This window comes from Crocodylus siamensis, chromosome 15 (assembly GCF_052110815.1).
Source record: "Crocodylus siamensis isolate JL-2025a chromosome 15, ASM5211081v1, whole genome shotgun sequence".
Classification (NCBI taxonomy): domain Eukaryota; kingdom Metazoa; phylum Chordata; order Crocodylia; family Crocodylidae; genus Crocodylus; species Crocodylus siamensis.
In genome coordinates this window covers 52592074-52605785 of record NC_143409.1, presented here as the reverse complement: position 1 = coordinate 52605785, position 13712 = coordinate 52592074, and the positions used below count along the sequence as shown (strand labels likewise).

At 48.8% G+C, this 13712-nt stretch overlaps 1 protein-coding gene across 2 annotated transcripts; it reads left to right on the top strand.

The window, feature by feature from the left end:
* The first annotated feature begins 4729 nt into the window (after positions 1 to 4729).
* On the top strand, positions 4730 to 13499 carry LOC149852835 (uncharacterized). Of its 2 annotated transcripts, XR_016439409.1 has the most exons (5): positions 4730 to 7429; positions 8051 to 8464; positions 11578 to 11657; positions 12300 to 12651; positions 13028 to 13499. XR_016439409.1 is itself a non-coding variant. In XM_090029566.1 (4 exons), the coding sequence occupies exons 1-4, from the start codon at positions 7390 to 7392 to the stop codon at positions 12312 to 12314; spliced, it is 549 nt and encodes a 182-aa protein (XP_089885692.1). In that variant the 5' UTR covers positions 4730 to 7389; the 3' UTR covers positions 12315 to 13499. The 2 variants fall into 2 exon arrangements, 1 of the variants encoding a protein (XP_089885692.1); XM_090029566.1 differs by having other exon boundaries at positions 12300 to 13499.
* Positions 13500 to 13712: the final 213 nt, after the last annotated feature.

Genomic DNA, 13712 nt, shown 5'->3' with positions numbered 1-13712 from the left:
GATTGGCCCCAAAGAAATCTCATGCGGTTCAACACGTACCAGTGCAAAGTCCTGCACTTAGGACAAAAGACTCCCATGAACTGGTATAGGCTTGGGATCAACTGGCTAAGCAGCAGCTCTGCAGAAAAGGACCTGGAGGTTACAGTGAAGAGTAAGATGGACATGAGTCAGCAGTGTGCCCTTGTTGCCAAGGAGGTGACTCTTCACAGGTACAGTCCAGACACATTGATGAGCTGTGTGCTGTATACTGTGTCCACAAGAGCTATGGGTTGTGCCCCCGTACTGTATATAACTAAATCTATTTAAAAAAAAACCCATATCCTGAACGAACACTGTTAGAGAGGGGACAGGCATAACATCTAAAGCACTTCAAATGTAGCTGCACTTTGAAACATTTGATAGGTGGAGACCTATAGCCCCCAGCCATGCCCCACAGCTAGAGCGCTTCAGAATTGCTAGGGCTGTATGTAGTAGCGTGCTCTCCAGCTAGGGGGCACAGCAAGTGAATTGGGAGGCTGGAGCACAGGAATCCTTGCATCCATTTCAGCTGTGTTGGTGGAAGTGCTGGGTGCAATGAGGGGGTGCTCTGGGAAAACGGAGGTGGAACGCACAGGAAAATGTTGACAATCTGCCCTGCTCTGTCCCCCTCCCCCCTATTGCAAGTGAGGGCTGGGAACGGAGCAGGGTGGAATGATAGAGGACCCAGGGAGCTGTTGTACTTCATATAGCAGGATGGAGGACCTAGGCCACCACTCCCCACATCACTCCAACTACAACAGCAGCTGGATTTTTTTTTTTTTTTTTGGCAAAAAAATATATAACTTCACCTTCAACACTGCCAAGTGACCCTTCTGGTTCACTTGGCAGTTCAAAGCACATTAAAAAACCTGTTACGCAGTTTGCACCACATACCCATCTCTTTACCTGTACCCAATGTTCCCTGTAAAGCAAAGAAGGGCAAAATGCGGGCCTGATGTGGCCTGCCAGGCTCTTCTATCCAGCCCATGGGGCCCCTAAAAAAAGTTAGAAAATTAATATTTATCTGCCCCGGCTGCCTGTCATGCAGCCCTCGATGCCTTGCTAAAACTCAGTAAGCAGCCCTCTGCCTGAAATAATTGCCCGCCCCTGCTCTAAAGTGTAGTGATCCATGAGCACGCTGCTTCGGTCCTGTTCCTCAAATGATCCCACCTCCCCCTTGCAGCGCGTGCCGCTTTGATGTGCCCCACAGTATAACACAGAAGCCTACAAGTTTCTTTCTTTTTCTTTCACATTACATCTGAAATACTTTGTAAAAAGACTTGGTGTAGCAGGGGTGGGCAGATAAATGTTAATTTTCAAAGTTTTTTATCCGCTCTGCAGGCCGGATAGAATGGCCTGGTGAGCGGCACCGGCCCCAGCCGCATCTTGCCCACCTGTGGTGTAGTGTGTCAAGATAGATGCAGCGTGCCACCCAGCTTCCAAATGTGGAAATGTTTTTAAAAAAATGTTAGATATTATTTCTATGAAAACAGTTGAGATAAAGCTACATTTATTTTAAAAAAGAGTTCAAGGAGGCAAAGGAGGATATACAGACAAACCTCAAGAGAGCTGAAAATATTGCCACGTTTCAAACGGCGTTAAAAAAGCCATATGAAAAAACCAGTTTACAAAATGTAATTTTCCATCAAAAATACTTAAAGGAGAATTTAAGAAACATAACGCACTATGTGAAGCTTGCCCAAAGGGGCTGGGGAGCGAAGCAGTTCCCCGGAGCCGGCGGAGCTTGCACTCTGCCCCAGCCCCTGCCTCGCCTCAGGGAGGAGCCACTGCCTGCCCCGCGCTGCTCTCCCTCCCCGTGGAGATGCCCGCACAGTGAGGAGCAGAGCGGAGTGGCCCTACACAGGCAAAGTAAGTGTCCCGCACTGGCCCTGGTGCCTCTGCCCCAAGCCATGCTCTGGGGGCAGCACCCAAAGTTTCCAGGAAGCTGCAGCCTAGCTCCTCTCTGGGCAGGTGCGAGGCACTGAAGTTACTGTGTGGCAAGATTTTTTTATTGTGCATGGTCAGAGAGGAGCTGGAACCTCTGACAGAGGGAACCTTGCTTGTACCCCGACCCACTGCCCTCCTCAGAGGGTCTACCCCTGAAGAAGTCTATGCAGACCCCTCTCCACCAGATGAGGTGTGCCATTTCTTTTCCATCGTCCTCTTCTGCCTTCTTGTAGTATCAGTACGTTCCACTCAGCCATATTTTAATAGTCCCCGGGGGGGGCACCAGCAGGTGATTGCCAACCAGGGGGGTCCCCCAGTGGCCAGTCACTGCTGGCGGTACTTCTCTTATGCCCCCACATTCTCGGGGGGGCACCAGCCATCACCCCCCACTCCCTGGCTGGTGGTGGGCAATCTTAGGGGGGGCACATGCCCCCCGTGCCCTTCCTACGCATTGCCTATGTCCTCAACTGTGGGGTCTGAGTGTCTTATTGAGCAGGTTCCTGGCTTTCCACAGTGCAGAACTGAAGCAGGCGATGACCTGGTCGACGTGAGCTGTCTGGTCAAGTGCCCGTAGAGAGCAGCTTCCCTGGTCAGGTTTCTGAAACCTGTCACCACCAGACTTTCTTCCACACCTCTCTGGCATATGGGTAGTCCCAAAAGAGGTGGTCAATGGTTTCTGCCTGCCAGTGGCTGGTCTCTCGGGCAGCTGGACCTCTCTGCCCTGCACTGTTTCTCCATGCCCTCATGGGAAGTGCCTGGTGGGCTCCCCGCCAGTTCAGGTCTCTGAGCTCCTTCAGGTCCTTGTGGAAGATTCGCTCCCACACAGCCAGGCAGCTGTCAACAGGTAGTAAGTCTACCAGTAATGTGGTGTCTCTTGTCCTTACCACTTCCCATATCTTGCAGCGGTTCACCAGGGTCGCTAGGGCAGTGTCATGCAGCTTGTATTTCTCTCAAAAGCACTTCAGGATCTCATAAAACCATAGGGAAAACATGGTCCATGGGCTCCCGTTAAACATTGTTTGCACTTGCCACTGTTGCGGCAACTGCCCTGCAAAATACTTGACAAAGCTGGCTCTTTTAGATTCCACCCCTGTTGCCAGTTTGCAAACCTGGCTCATGTACTTGACACAGAGGAAGAGCAGGACATCCTGCCTTCCTCTGCCTCCAAACTGTTTCACTTTGTACAGCTTTGTCCTCACCACCTTCTCCCATGTGGAGATCCAAAAGAAAACACACCTGGCTCTCTGGATTCTGTGAATGACTTGTTCTGAGCGGGGGAGACTAGAGCGGTGTGTAGCAGCATCAGCAGGAGCACCAGCTTCATCACCATCTGCCCTCCCCATGGACAGGCAGCATGATTGCCATAGCCCCCGTCTCTCTCTGGCCTTGGACCTCTGTCTTCTCCCGTGCTGTCAGCTCTGGCTCAAACTCCATCCCAAGGATCCTTACCTCCTCCTGGGGGACAGAGACCCCCAGAGACGACAGGTCCTTGAGCTTACCCAGGACTAGGCAGGAGCTTTTGCTCACGTTGAGCTTGGCCCCTGCTGCAGCGGCTGGAGTCTCCAATCTTCCCCGTTCTGCTATAGCTTCTGGTTCCTGTCCCAACTACAGGGGAGGGGCAGTACAGTATAGTGGGGGAGCTGAGGGTGAGCCTGTTGGGGGTCAAGGAGTATGCGCTTGCACACAGCGTAGTGGTTGGGGGATGCAGGGAAGTGTCCACACAGTGCAGCTGGGGGAGCGGGGGAGGCAGTGTCCATGCAGTCTGAAGCAATCTGCAGTCCCGTGGCCCCCTTATGGTTTCCAGTCACTTAAAAGCTGGACATTCAAGTTGTACAGATTCAGATATAACTGGATGCGCTTGAGAATAAAGTGCTTCAAAAAGTTGGTTGGATCAAGGGTTATTTCTGGAGCGCTTCAAAAGGCATATCTGTCTGTCCACTTCCCTTCTGGAGCACTCCAAATGTTGTGTGTTCTCATTCTTGGATGTAACTTTTCTAGATGGATCAGGGCCTTAGTCGTGACAACACGGTACACTATTATGTCTAAAATTTTGCTGAGCACATCTGTACTGGAGCTTCATGCAGAGCAAGCAAGAAGTGGCCTTTCTTTAGGTCGGTGGGATGGTCTGTCCACAGAAGAGCAAAAATCTTAAGTTCTGCTCCCTGCTCTGGATACGGCTTATGCATTTTATCCAATAACTACGTGATTGTTGGGCCTTTCTCCTCTATTAGTTGCATTAGAGTATATGTGTTGAGGAGGGGCCCTATAGGCACAGGGATGATTAGTTGGAATCCAAAATTGCCATGGGCAGGTCAGATGCTACTATGTACAACCCGTTTAAATTATGAACAAACTGAGCCTGTGTGCACCGGCCTTTACACATGCACAATGGCTAAGTGAAACTTTGGCAACTCCTGCTTTAGCGAGAGAATTGTGACTAAAGAGTGATATCTAGAGGTGCACTGATACATTGGTCCGATATCGGATCGGTACCAATATAAAAAAAAAATTTGCTGTATGAAAAATCAGCCTAATGGGGCCAATCATTTGGAAAATAAATGCCTGTACTGCGCAGTGAGAAGCAGAGCCAGCAGCTTGGAGAGCTGCCTCCAGCTGGTAAATCCATTATGGTGGAAGGGACATGGGGGGGCGCAGTTTAACACCCCCCGTGGTGAGGGAGGGGGCAGAGGTGGGGGCAGGCACTGCCCAGCTAGGGGAGGGCGGGCACAGGACAAAGCCGCAGCTTGTTGGGGTGGAGGGTTGCTCCCCTTGTGTACACCCTGGGAGGGAATGGGGGTGGGGGTGCCCCCGCATGTTCAAAGCTGAGTCTACAGCAACTCCCGTGCAAATATTGCTGTGAAGGTGTTTTTGGAGCCAGAAGAGCAGGGTCAGAGTTATTCCCTAAAATAATGCCAAAATAAAGATATTAACAATATGTCAATAGTATATGATTATTATAATACCCTTATTCTAGTAATATTAACATCTGATCTCCCATATTGTGGAGAGGTCCTTCATGTGAGCCTAACTGAGCAACCAGAACTAAGTGCACATGATTTTTTCCATACTGTGCTATCTCAAAATAATCAAGCGTTTCTGAGACAGCAAGAGGACTAAAACTATTCAGGCTTGGGAAAATCTTTGTCAGAACAAAACACTATTTATCTGCAATCTGAAGACTTAGCAGAGAAAAATTACATGGCAACAGGGAGCCAAAGGAATGCAACGAAGTTCAAAGGCAGGCTCTTCCGGTGGTGATTCAGCTGCTGCTTCCACTTCCTTTGCTGCTGCGTGCTAGCACTTCTCTCTCCTGCAAAACGCTACTGAATGGTACCACAGACCAGATACAATCTCTCTGCGGACTGGATGTGCTGCAGGTTGCTGACCCCTGTGCTATGGTGTTTTTCATGATAAATGAATTAACCTGTGCATAGCTGGAAGTCCAATTAATGCTGAATGTTGATGGCATGAACTAATGTGTAAGGTATCCAAGCTGGGCCTTTACAGGCTCCTTCCTAGCAAGTGACACAAACCAAGGAGGACCTGGAGCACAGAATTGCACCGACTGTGAGAAACAGTTACTACCTCAAATAACACGGTCTAACAAGTCTGACATCAACCTTGCAGACGCCATAATCAAAGTCAAGGAGAGCACCCTACAAACCACTCTACAGGCAGTGCTCGGACTTACGACACAATTGGTTCCTGAAAACCACGTCTTAAATCAAAACATAACTCAGAACTGATTTTCCCATACAAAACAATGTTGTAAATGGGGGATTCGTTCCTGAACCACAGCCCGATACCCTATTTTCACCAAAAAAACCCGAATGTTGTACTCAACCAATTATAGATGAGTAACATAGCTACATGAATGTATTTATATCGTAAATAGCAATCGTATCGATTTGGAAGGACTTATTTGAAGTGACTTTGCTGGATTTTTTGAAGGGCTCTTGGCTGGCGTCTGCTCAGGAGTCGTGGCTGCAGGTTTTTCTGGAGTCTTGTCTGCTTTCTTAAAGTGTTCAAGGAAGTTTGGACAGATGTTCTCTAGGGAGATAAGCAATACAGCGAACTTGTTGACTGGCACCACCTCACGTCAGATCAAGCATTGTAAAGTCGAAACTGATGTCAGAAAGTTGAAACAGAGTGTCAATTTATAAACATAAGTGCAAAACATTGTAACTCAAAACGTAAGTCGAGGACTGCCTACATACAGAAACCCATGGACCGCCACACTTGAGGCCACAAAACCAGAAATCATCCAAACACACCAAAAAAGCAGCGATCAACAGTCGGGGGCCCTCAGATTCAACCACATCTGCCCTGAGGATAATACTCACCCATCTTGCTAAATTGGAAACTGCCTTTACCCAACAAGGACACTCAAGCTGAGAAATAGACCATATCTCTGAAAAAGCCAGCAAAATACCTTGCAGCAACATACATACAGGGGGGAAAAAAACCCACTGACTGCATATGAGCTGTTGCAAGGACCAAGCATGAAACACAGTGACAGCCTCAGATGGCTGTACTGCAAGGAGCATTTATGTGACCAGCAGCATTGATGGGCTCAGATCCCACAGCACTGATGGGCCCAGTGGTGTCTCTCTCCTCCAAGCCTGGACCAGGAGACTCGGTGCAGGTTCTGTTTCAGGCTCTCTAACGAACCTCCACTACCACCCAAGAGGTGTGTGAGTTTCTAAGCTGTTGGGAAGGGGAAGATCCTGAGGACACAGGAGAGCTGCAGTGGGTGAAGAGTGAGAGCTGTGAACTCAGTTGTTCTGGAGGAAACTAAAGAGCATCCGCATCAGGTGAGGTGGGAGGGTGAGCAGGGCCCAGTGGATGGGGTAGTGAGCTGCCATGTCCTTCCTTTACAGGAGCAGGCTTTCCCCAAAAGGCACAGCTCTCTATTGCCTGCATCGCACCTCTGCTCACACCTCCCACACTCTACCAAAATCTCCAGGCTGCTTATTTCCACCCGGCCTACCTCTTTGCTGCTTCTGTCTTTGGTGCACCCTTCCCCCTAACCCCATTGTCCACTCCTGCTGGACACACCCGTGCACTACTCAGAACTGCTATCTGTCACTGTTCATTTTCTGCTGGTTTGTAGGTCACTCTTCTTTGAAGCAGGTGCTGCTGACTGGCTGAATAGAGTCATAGCATTTCCTGTGGTTGGGGTAGAGCTCTCCAGTTGTGATGCCACATCCTCAGCTCCTGAGACCTCCTTAGATTATCATTCTACACTGGTCGTCTCACACACCCACAGAAGAAAGCTGGAAGAGGGCTTTCGTCTTTCCCTGGACGAGGCATACATGCAGGCATACCTGGTGGATACCTTTAACTCCCTGAAGGACAATGAGAAGCTGAGTTTTTGGTTCAACTGAGGGGTGCCTGTGGTATGGTGCAAGAACCAGGCCTCCTATGACCATGATCAAAGTAGTGCTTTTTTGGACGTTGGTAGGTGAGTTAGCAATTTAATCCTTAATCACTGCTGTTTGCACAGGCCTGAACTACAAACGGGAAGAAAGTTTGATGTCTCCTCATCAGAGCATTGATTCATGCTGTGTTAGAGCCACTGGGGTAAAGGAATTGGTCCCACTGTGGTAGCACACAGCTAAACGCAAGCTGATCTAGCCTTACAAGCAAACTCCTGTTGCCTGTGCAGACCTCCCTCCTACCAAGTGAGGTTGCTTCCAGTACCCCGGCTAGCACATTTATTCAGTGCTACCACAAAGGAATCCTGTGGCTTTCGGGGCTCTCCCAGCCCAGGGACCAGCTAAAACAGACATGGGAATTGACCATCTGGTCAGGGCAGCAAGCTGACTTAGCGATCGGGGGTGATGAATGGAGGCCACTGGGGAAAAATTAAACTCGCCAGTTAACAGCCTGTTTCCTACTGGTCTCTCCCATGTGGATCCCAAACCTTGTGCTGCCTGGAGGAGCAGAGTAACACAGATGGGTAATACTCTTATTAAATTTGAGGCTTTCCCATAGAGTGGGTAGAGAAATTTCTTTGCTGGAGCCCTGTTAATTTGAAGTGATTCCCATAAGTGATTTCACCTCCTGTCCTTCTCCAACACAGCTGCCTCTGCTGCCTTCTCTGTCCTTCCGCAGCAGAACCCAGTCCGGGTCTTCGTCCATGATACTGCTCTTCTCCTCGTCTCCATCCACTTTGAGAACCCAGCCTGGGAGTACTACCATGTCAAGTGGGTCTTCCTCACAAAGAATCGTCCCATCTTGGTTTACATGGTGGACAACTGCAGAGGGGCCCCTGGGACACAGGAACGCACCTGCCATCATAGCACGGAGTTGCATGAGGTTTATCAGCAGCGGGCAAGCATTTCCCAGGAAGCTTCCTTGGTGCTGAAGAATGTGCAACCAGAGGATGCTGGGATGTACCAGATAACAGTGCAAGGTCTGGATGTGTTAGGCACTGCACAGGTGACCCTGATTGTGGAAGAAAGCAGACAGGACGTGAACCCAGCAGTGGTGAAAGGTATCGCCCTTGAAGTGAATTCAACCAGGAGGGAAGTAAGCCCAAGTTTGATAAGAGATAACACGGGGATAGAAGGTAGCAGAAAGGAAGTCAGCCCTATGGTGACAAAAGGTTGCCAAGGGGAGACGAGCCCCCTGGTGACAGAAGATGATGGAGGGGAAGCCAAAACTGGAGTGATGGGAGATTACCCAAAGTAGTCAAACCCATCCAGGAGCAAAGGTAACAGAGGTCATTATGGGGCATAACAGAGGAGAAGGAGGAAGGACTGAGTCTCTCTGTTCATAAGAATGGAGCGGAGTGGGTTGAGGAATAGATGTCAGGTCTCTAAGCAGTAGGCAGAGAACAAAAGGGGCCAAGAAAGCTGACAGCACTATGTCTGTTGGGGCTGGTGTATACTGGAGCAGCACTTGGGCACCTACCATGGTGCAAGCAGCCTGCACAGATCACCACAGAGGTAAGCCTGGTGCCATCACCCCATAGCATCCAGTAAACTGTGCACTCTGCATAATTCACTGTTATCCCCTCCAGATCCCCTCTGATTCACTGTCATCCCCACCAGATCCCCTCTCAGCCTCCACAAAAGAAGGCTGAGAGGGGATCTGGTGGCCATTTACAAACTCACCAGGAGGGACCAGTGGGAATTGGTTGAGGCTCTGTTCCCTCGGGCACCACCCAGGTTTACTAGGAATAACGGCCACAAATTATTAGCGAGAAGGTTCAGGCTGGACATCAGGAGACATTACTTTACAGTTAGGGCTGCCAGGCTCTGGAGTGGATGCCCAAGGGAGGTGGTGCTGTCTCCTACTTGGGGGTCTTCAAGAGGAGGTTGGACAGATATTTGGCTGGGGCGTTATGACCCCAGGAGTCATTCCTGCCCAAGGCAGGGGTTGGACTTGATGATCTGTTTAGGTCCCTTCCGACCTTAAGCACTATGAAACTATCTCTAGCCCTGTTCTGCTCCCTTGCCCTCACCCCTCTGAGGAGCTGCATCACTTTTGCTGCCCTTCTTGCAGTTCCCTCTCAGTCCATTGCTGACTTGGGTGTCAAGATGCTTAAAGTAAAACAAACATGACTTACAGGAATATAGCATACAGTCCTATACAAGTGCAAGTTAGGAAGTAGTTCCTTCCTGGGTGACCAACAAAACAGGAGTGTTTGGGAATCTATAAAACTGCCTGCAATGGTGCAACTCAAACCTTACCAAAAACAAAACAAAACAAAAAAATCCTCCACCAGCAGCTAAGAGATGAACCTCTCTCTTTTCCAAGCACTTAAATATCAATGACGGGGCACTGTAAAATTGGGAGAAAAGTAGCAACCACTTTACCAATAAATTCTTAGTGTTTGATGCCAGGCTGCCTTCCATAGGGTTATGTACTACATAGGCTGAAGTAAAGGTATTGATACTGAAAGGAAAGGAAGCCCTCAGTGAAAATGCTGGTGGAGGCAGGGCGGCGGCAGCGGAGTGAGGGGGCGATAAGAAGAGTTCTGAGGGAGACGGAGCACATTGGCGGAAAGGGAGTGCAAGCACGAGACCCAAGTTGGGGGAACAGATTGTCCAGAGAGGCTGTGGAATTCCCCATCAATAGAAACATTTACATTCAGGTTTTAAGTAAACTGGAATGGGCTCCACCCCTAGAAGCAGGAATGGCACTCCTTTGGGATACTCTAATCCCATTCCTGGCATGGTATCCTGGGAAATTCCCCTGTCCTCGCCTGCCACACCTTGGATGTTACTACTATAGGTGGGAGGTTGCCTTCCAAGAAACAAAGCATGGTCATGGGCACTCTGCTCTGCCCAGTCTCTTGGGGTTCCTGCCCCTCCGCCCTAGGTGTCCCAGGGCTCTGGCAGCCTGGTCACCCTTCTCTTACCTTCTGTCAGCCCACCAATGCAGCAATAATCTAGGTCCCTCTGTGGGGTATCTCTAGTGGCTTCTTTCCCTCCCCTTCTACAACTCCCATGCCTCATGGCCTAAGCAGCAAACAAAGGCAAACACAGATGCAATCAGTCACAGCTGGGGTGTAGCTCCCCCAGGTTCCAACTCATCTCTGCAGGCTTCTCCCCACTTGGGCCCTCCTGGACCTACTCACAGTTGCCTCTGCAGTCTCTGGCATTGCTGCTCAGGTTCCATTAGGATCAGTCTCCAACTCTCCACAGTTCTTTACAGAGCTCCCAGCAGCGAGCTCCCTCCTCCAGCTCTGCCCAGGTGAGACTGCTCTCTCTGCCTTGGGTGCAGGGAATCTCTAGCCTGCCTCTTCCAGCCTCCCAGGAGCTTCCCTTAAAGGCACTGTCCCCAATCCCTTGCTCTCAGTAATAGGGCAGGGGCCCCTGTTGCACAAACACTTGGCTGGGATCATTCATATAAGGTGACCCTAGTCTGAGCAAATGGTGGGACTGGGTGGCCTTTTCAGGTCCCTTCCAGCCCTGCCTTTCATTCTGTAAAGGTTTTTCTACTTCGTGTTCACTCTGTGTACAGGAAAGAAATCTTTTGTTTCGAGACACCAAGCTTTAAGGGGCAGAAATGAAACTACAGAGGAACTCAGACAAGATGTACCAAAACTACACCTCAAAAAGGCTATTAGAAAAGTTTGCGGATAGTTAAGTAGCCATGAGTGTGACAAAGCCAAGATAAACATTAAGAGGGAAAAAAAGTGATGCGAAAAACTAGCAGAAAAAGGCAGAAGGCTGAAAATTGGATTCACTGGGATGCACAATGGCAAAGGGGAGGGAGAAAAGCAAAGAAGAGGAAATGGTGGAACATGAGCCGGGGTCCTGGTTTTCGCTAATAAAAAAAAAAAATCCCCAATTTTCAGATATAAAAAACCCCCCAAAATCCACATTTTCCCATGATTAAAATGAAACACCACTAACAGATATATACAGTGATGTTTCATTTTCATCTTCTTTTCTTTTCTTCCTCTCCCCACAAGGGGGTTGTGCAAGCTCTCTACATTACTCCTTGCTGGTTCAAGGGGCAGGACAGTTATCCTTTCTAGCCCTTGATGGATAGCTGCAGCTGGATAATTCAAGACGAGGAAGTGACTAACTAACGTCTGTTCCCTCCCTTGTTTCTCCATGGCCGATTCACTTCCTCTTCCTTCGGCTCTCCTAGAAGGACTCAGCATTGCTACCATTGTTCGGCTGGTGTTAGCCTTCCTGGTTCTCTGTGTCTTGGGACTGATAGTGGGAGAGGTGAGTGACCCTGCCGACCTCATCAAAACACCCTATAAAGGATCACAGGGAACTGTGGAGGGAGAGGAGACAAAGGGTACTTTTAATGAGCCAGTAGTTGTGTGCATGTGTGCACGCATGCGAGATGACTGCCTCTCATATCTTGCCTTCAGCTGAAAACAGCATCAGATGAGTACATGGCCTTACAGAGGCATGTTGGTTAATGCCGTGTTCACTCAGTGTTGCAATCTGTGTAGACAGGGATAGTCACATTCAGCCATGGGATAGTTAAGACAATTCCTCCAGCTTGCACCTGCACTTGATGTAACTTTCCTCGTGAATATGGGGGGCAAAACAACCATGAACTGATTAGTTGATTCACATGCATAGGGGAGATGTTGGGATAGATTTTGTTTTGTATAAGGAGATTTAAGCACATAAGTGTGATCCCATTTCAGCCCAATCAAGTCCCTGAAAAACCTGTTAATACTAAAGTGGGGTGGGGCCTTCTCACCACTTTTTTTGGGACTCGCATATTAAGGGTAAGATGACTGAGAGTTATGAAAGGAGGTATGTTAATGGATTTTCACGAGATCTTTAGTGAGACCACTACAGATTTAGCGACCAAAAATACCCAATTATGATGTTTCTTCCCTACTCCAGAACGTGCTTGCCTAAGACGGAGACAACCTCAGAGCCCAACTACAGCTGCACTCCTGGCTGTATCGGATCTACCCAGTTCAGCTCCCTCTTGCGGAGAAAGACCAGCCTGCGATGGTTGGGGGGAAACAGGGCACTGCCTGTAATGGCTGGTCCATTTTGTAATGCCAATCTGCCGCTTTGAGCTTTCTTCTTGAGGCTAATCTATCATCTTCAGACACCGACCTAGAATTATCCATCCAGCATGAAAAGAGCTTGGGAAATACCATATTTTGTCACGTACAACCTGCCCTGGAATATAATCTGCAACTTGTTTTTGAAAGGCAGAATGAAGGAAAAAATACCTTTTCTTGTAGTAAGTAACTGAATAAGAGCAACTAGGGAGCAGAGCCTACTTATTCTGCTCCCTGTGAGTTGAGTGCAGATTTTTACTTTGACTCTTGCCTGTAACTCACAGAAACTGTTCTTACCATATTTTTTGCATGTAAAGTTCACTACAAGTTCCAGTAGCTGGTTTGAGGGGGGAGAAATGTGTTGTATGCAAAAAAAAAACACCCCAAAAAACCTCTTATCCAAGAAAAAAAAAATCAGTGACAGCTTTCATACCTCCCTAAATTCCAGCTGTAACAAGTTTTGCCAGATCATCCACACATCATAGGATGTAACTTCTGCCTGTGTCCGTCCTAAATTTAAGTGTAACAATCTCCTGTTTCCTTTGCTTTACCTACAAGAGGAAGAAAAAATGAAAACAGGATATTGCGGGTCTCTGAGAAGCGTGGAAGAATGCTGTGATTTGAGGACCACAAAGCTCCCAGAGCAAGGGTTGTATCGGCACCCCCAACAGTTTTGCTCTTAACAAGCCACTGAAAACTAGCCTACCGAGTTCCCCCAAACAGGTACTGTTGTGAACAGTGACCTGCCCCTCGCTTGTGCCGCCTTCTTTTGTTTAAAAGTAAAACGTGAAAAGCACCAAGATCTTCAGCCAACTAGTGCTGCTTTCATATTCTGGAAAAGCTCCAGACCTTTTTTTCCCATCCACGAAGTGAAGAGGATCTGAAAGAAGGAAGGGAGCGAGGTAGAAATTCACCTGCCTCTTCAGAGGCAGAGTTCACGCCAGATTTGGGATTCCCGGGATCTCTCCTTTTTTACATAGTTATTGCTTTGTAATGGAAATAAAGCTTGATTAGCTTCTGTGGCACATTAGACCCAGTCTGACTGGTCTAGCTAATTCCATGTCTTAGCTCAACCAGCAAGCAGTTTTTGATACTATAATGCTGAATCCCACCTCTCTGCCGCCGGCTCTCCCAGCTCTCTCCTTTGGGGCAGGTCCCACCCTTCTGGGTTGGGTTCTCTCACCCGCCTCGGGTTGTCATCCTCCACATGTGTCCAGACCCTCCACTCTGGACTCCTTCCTGG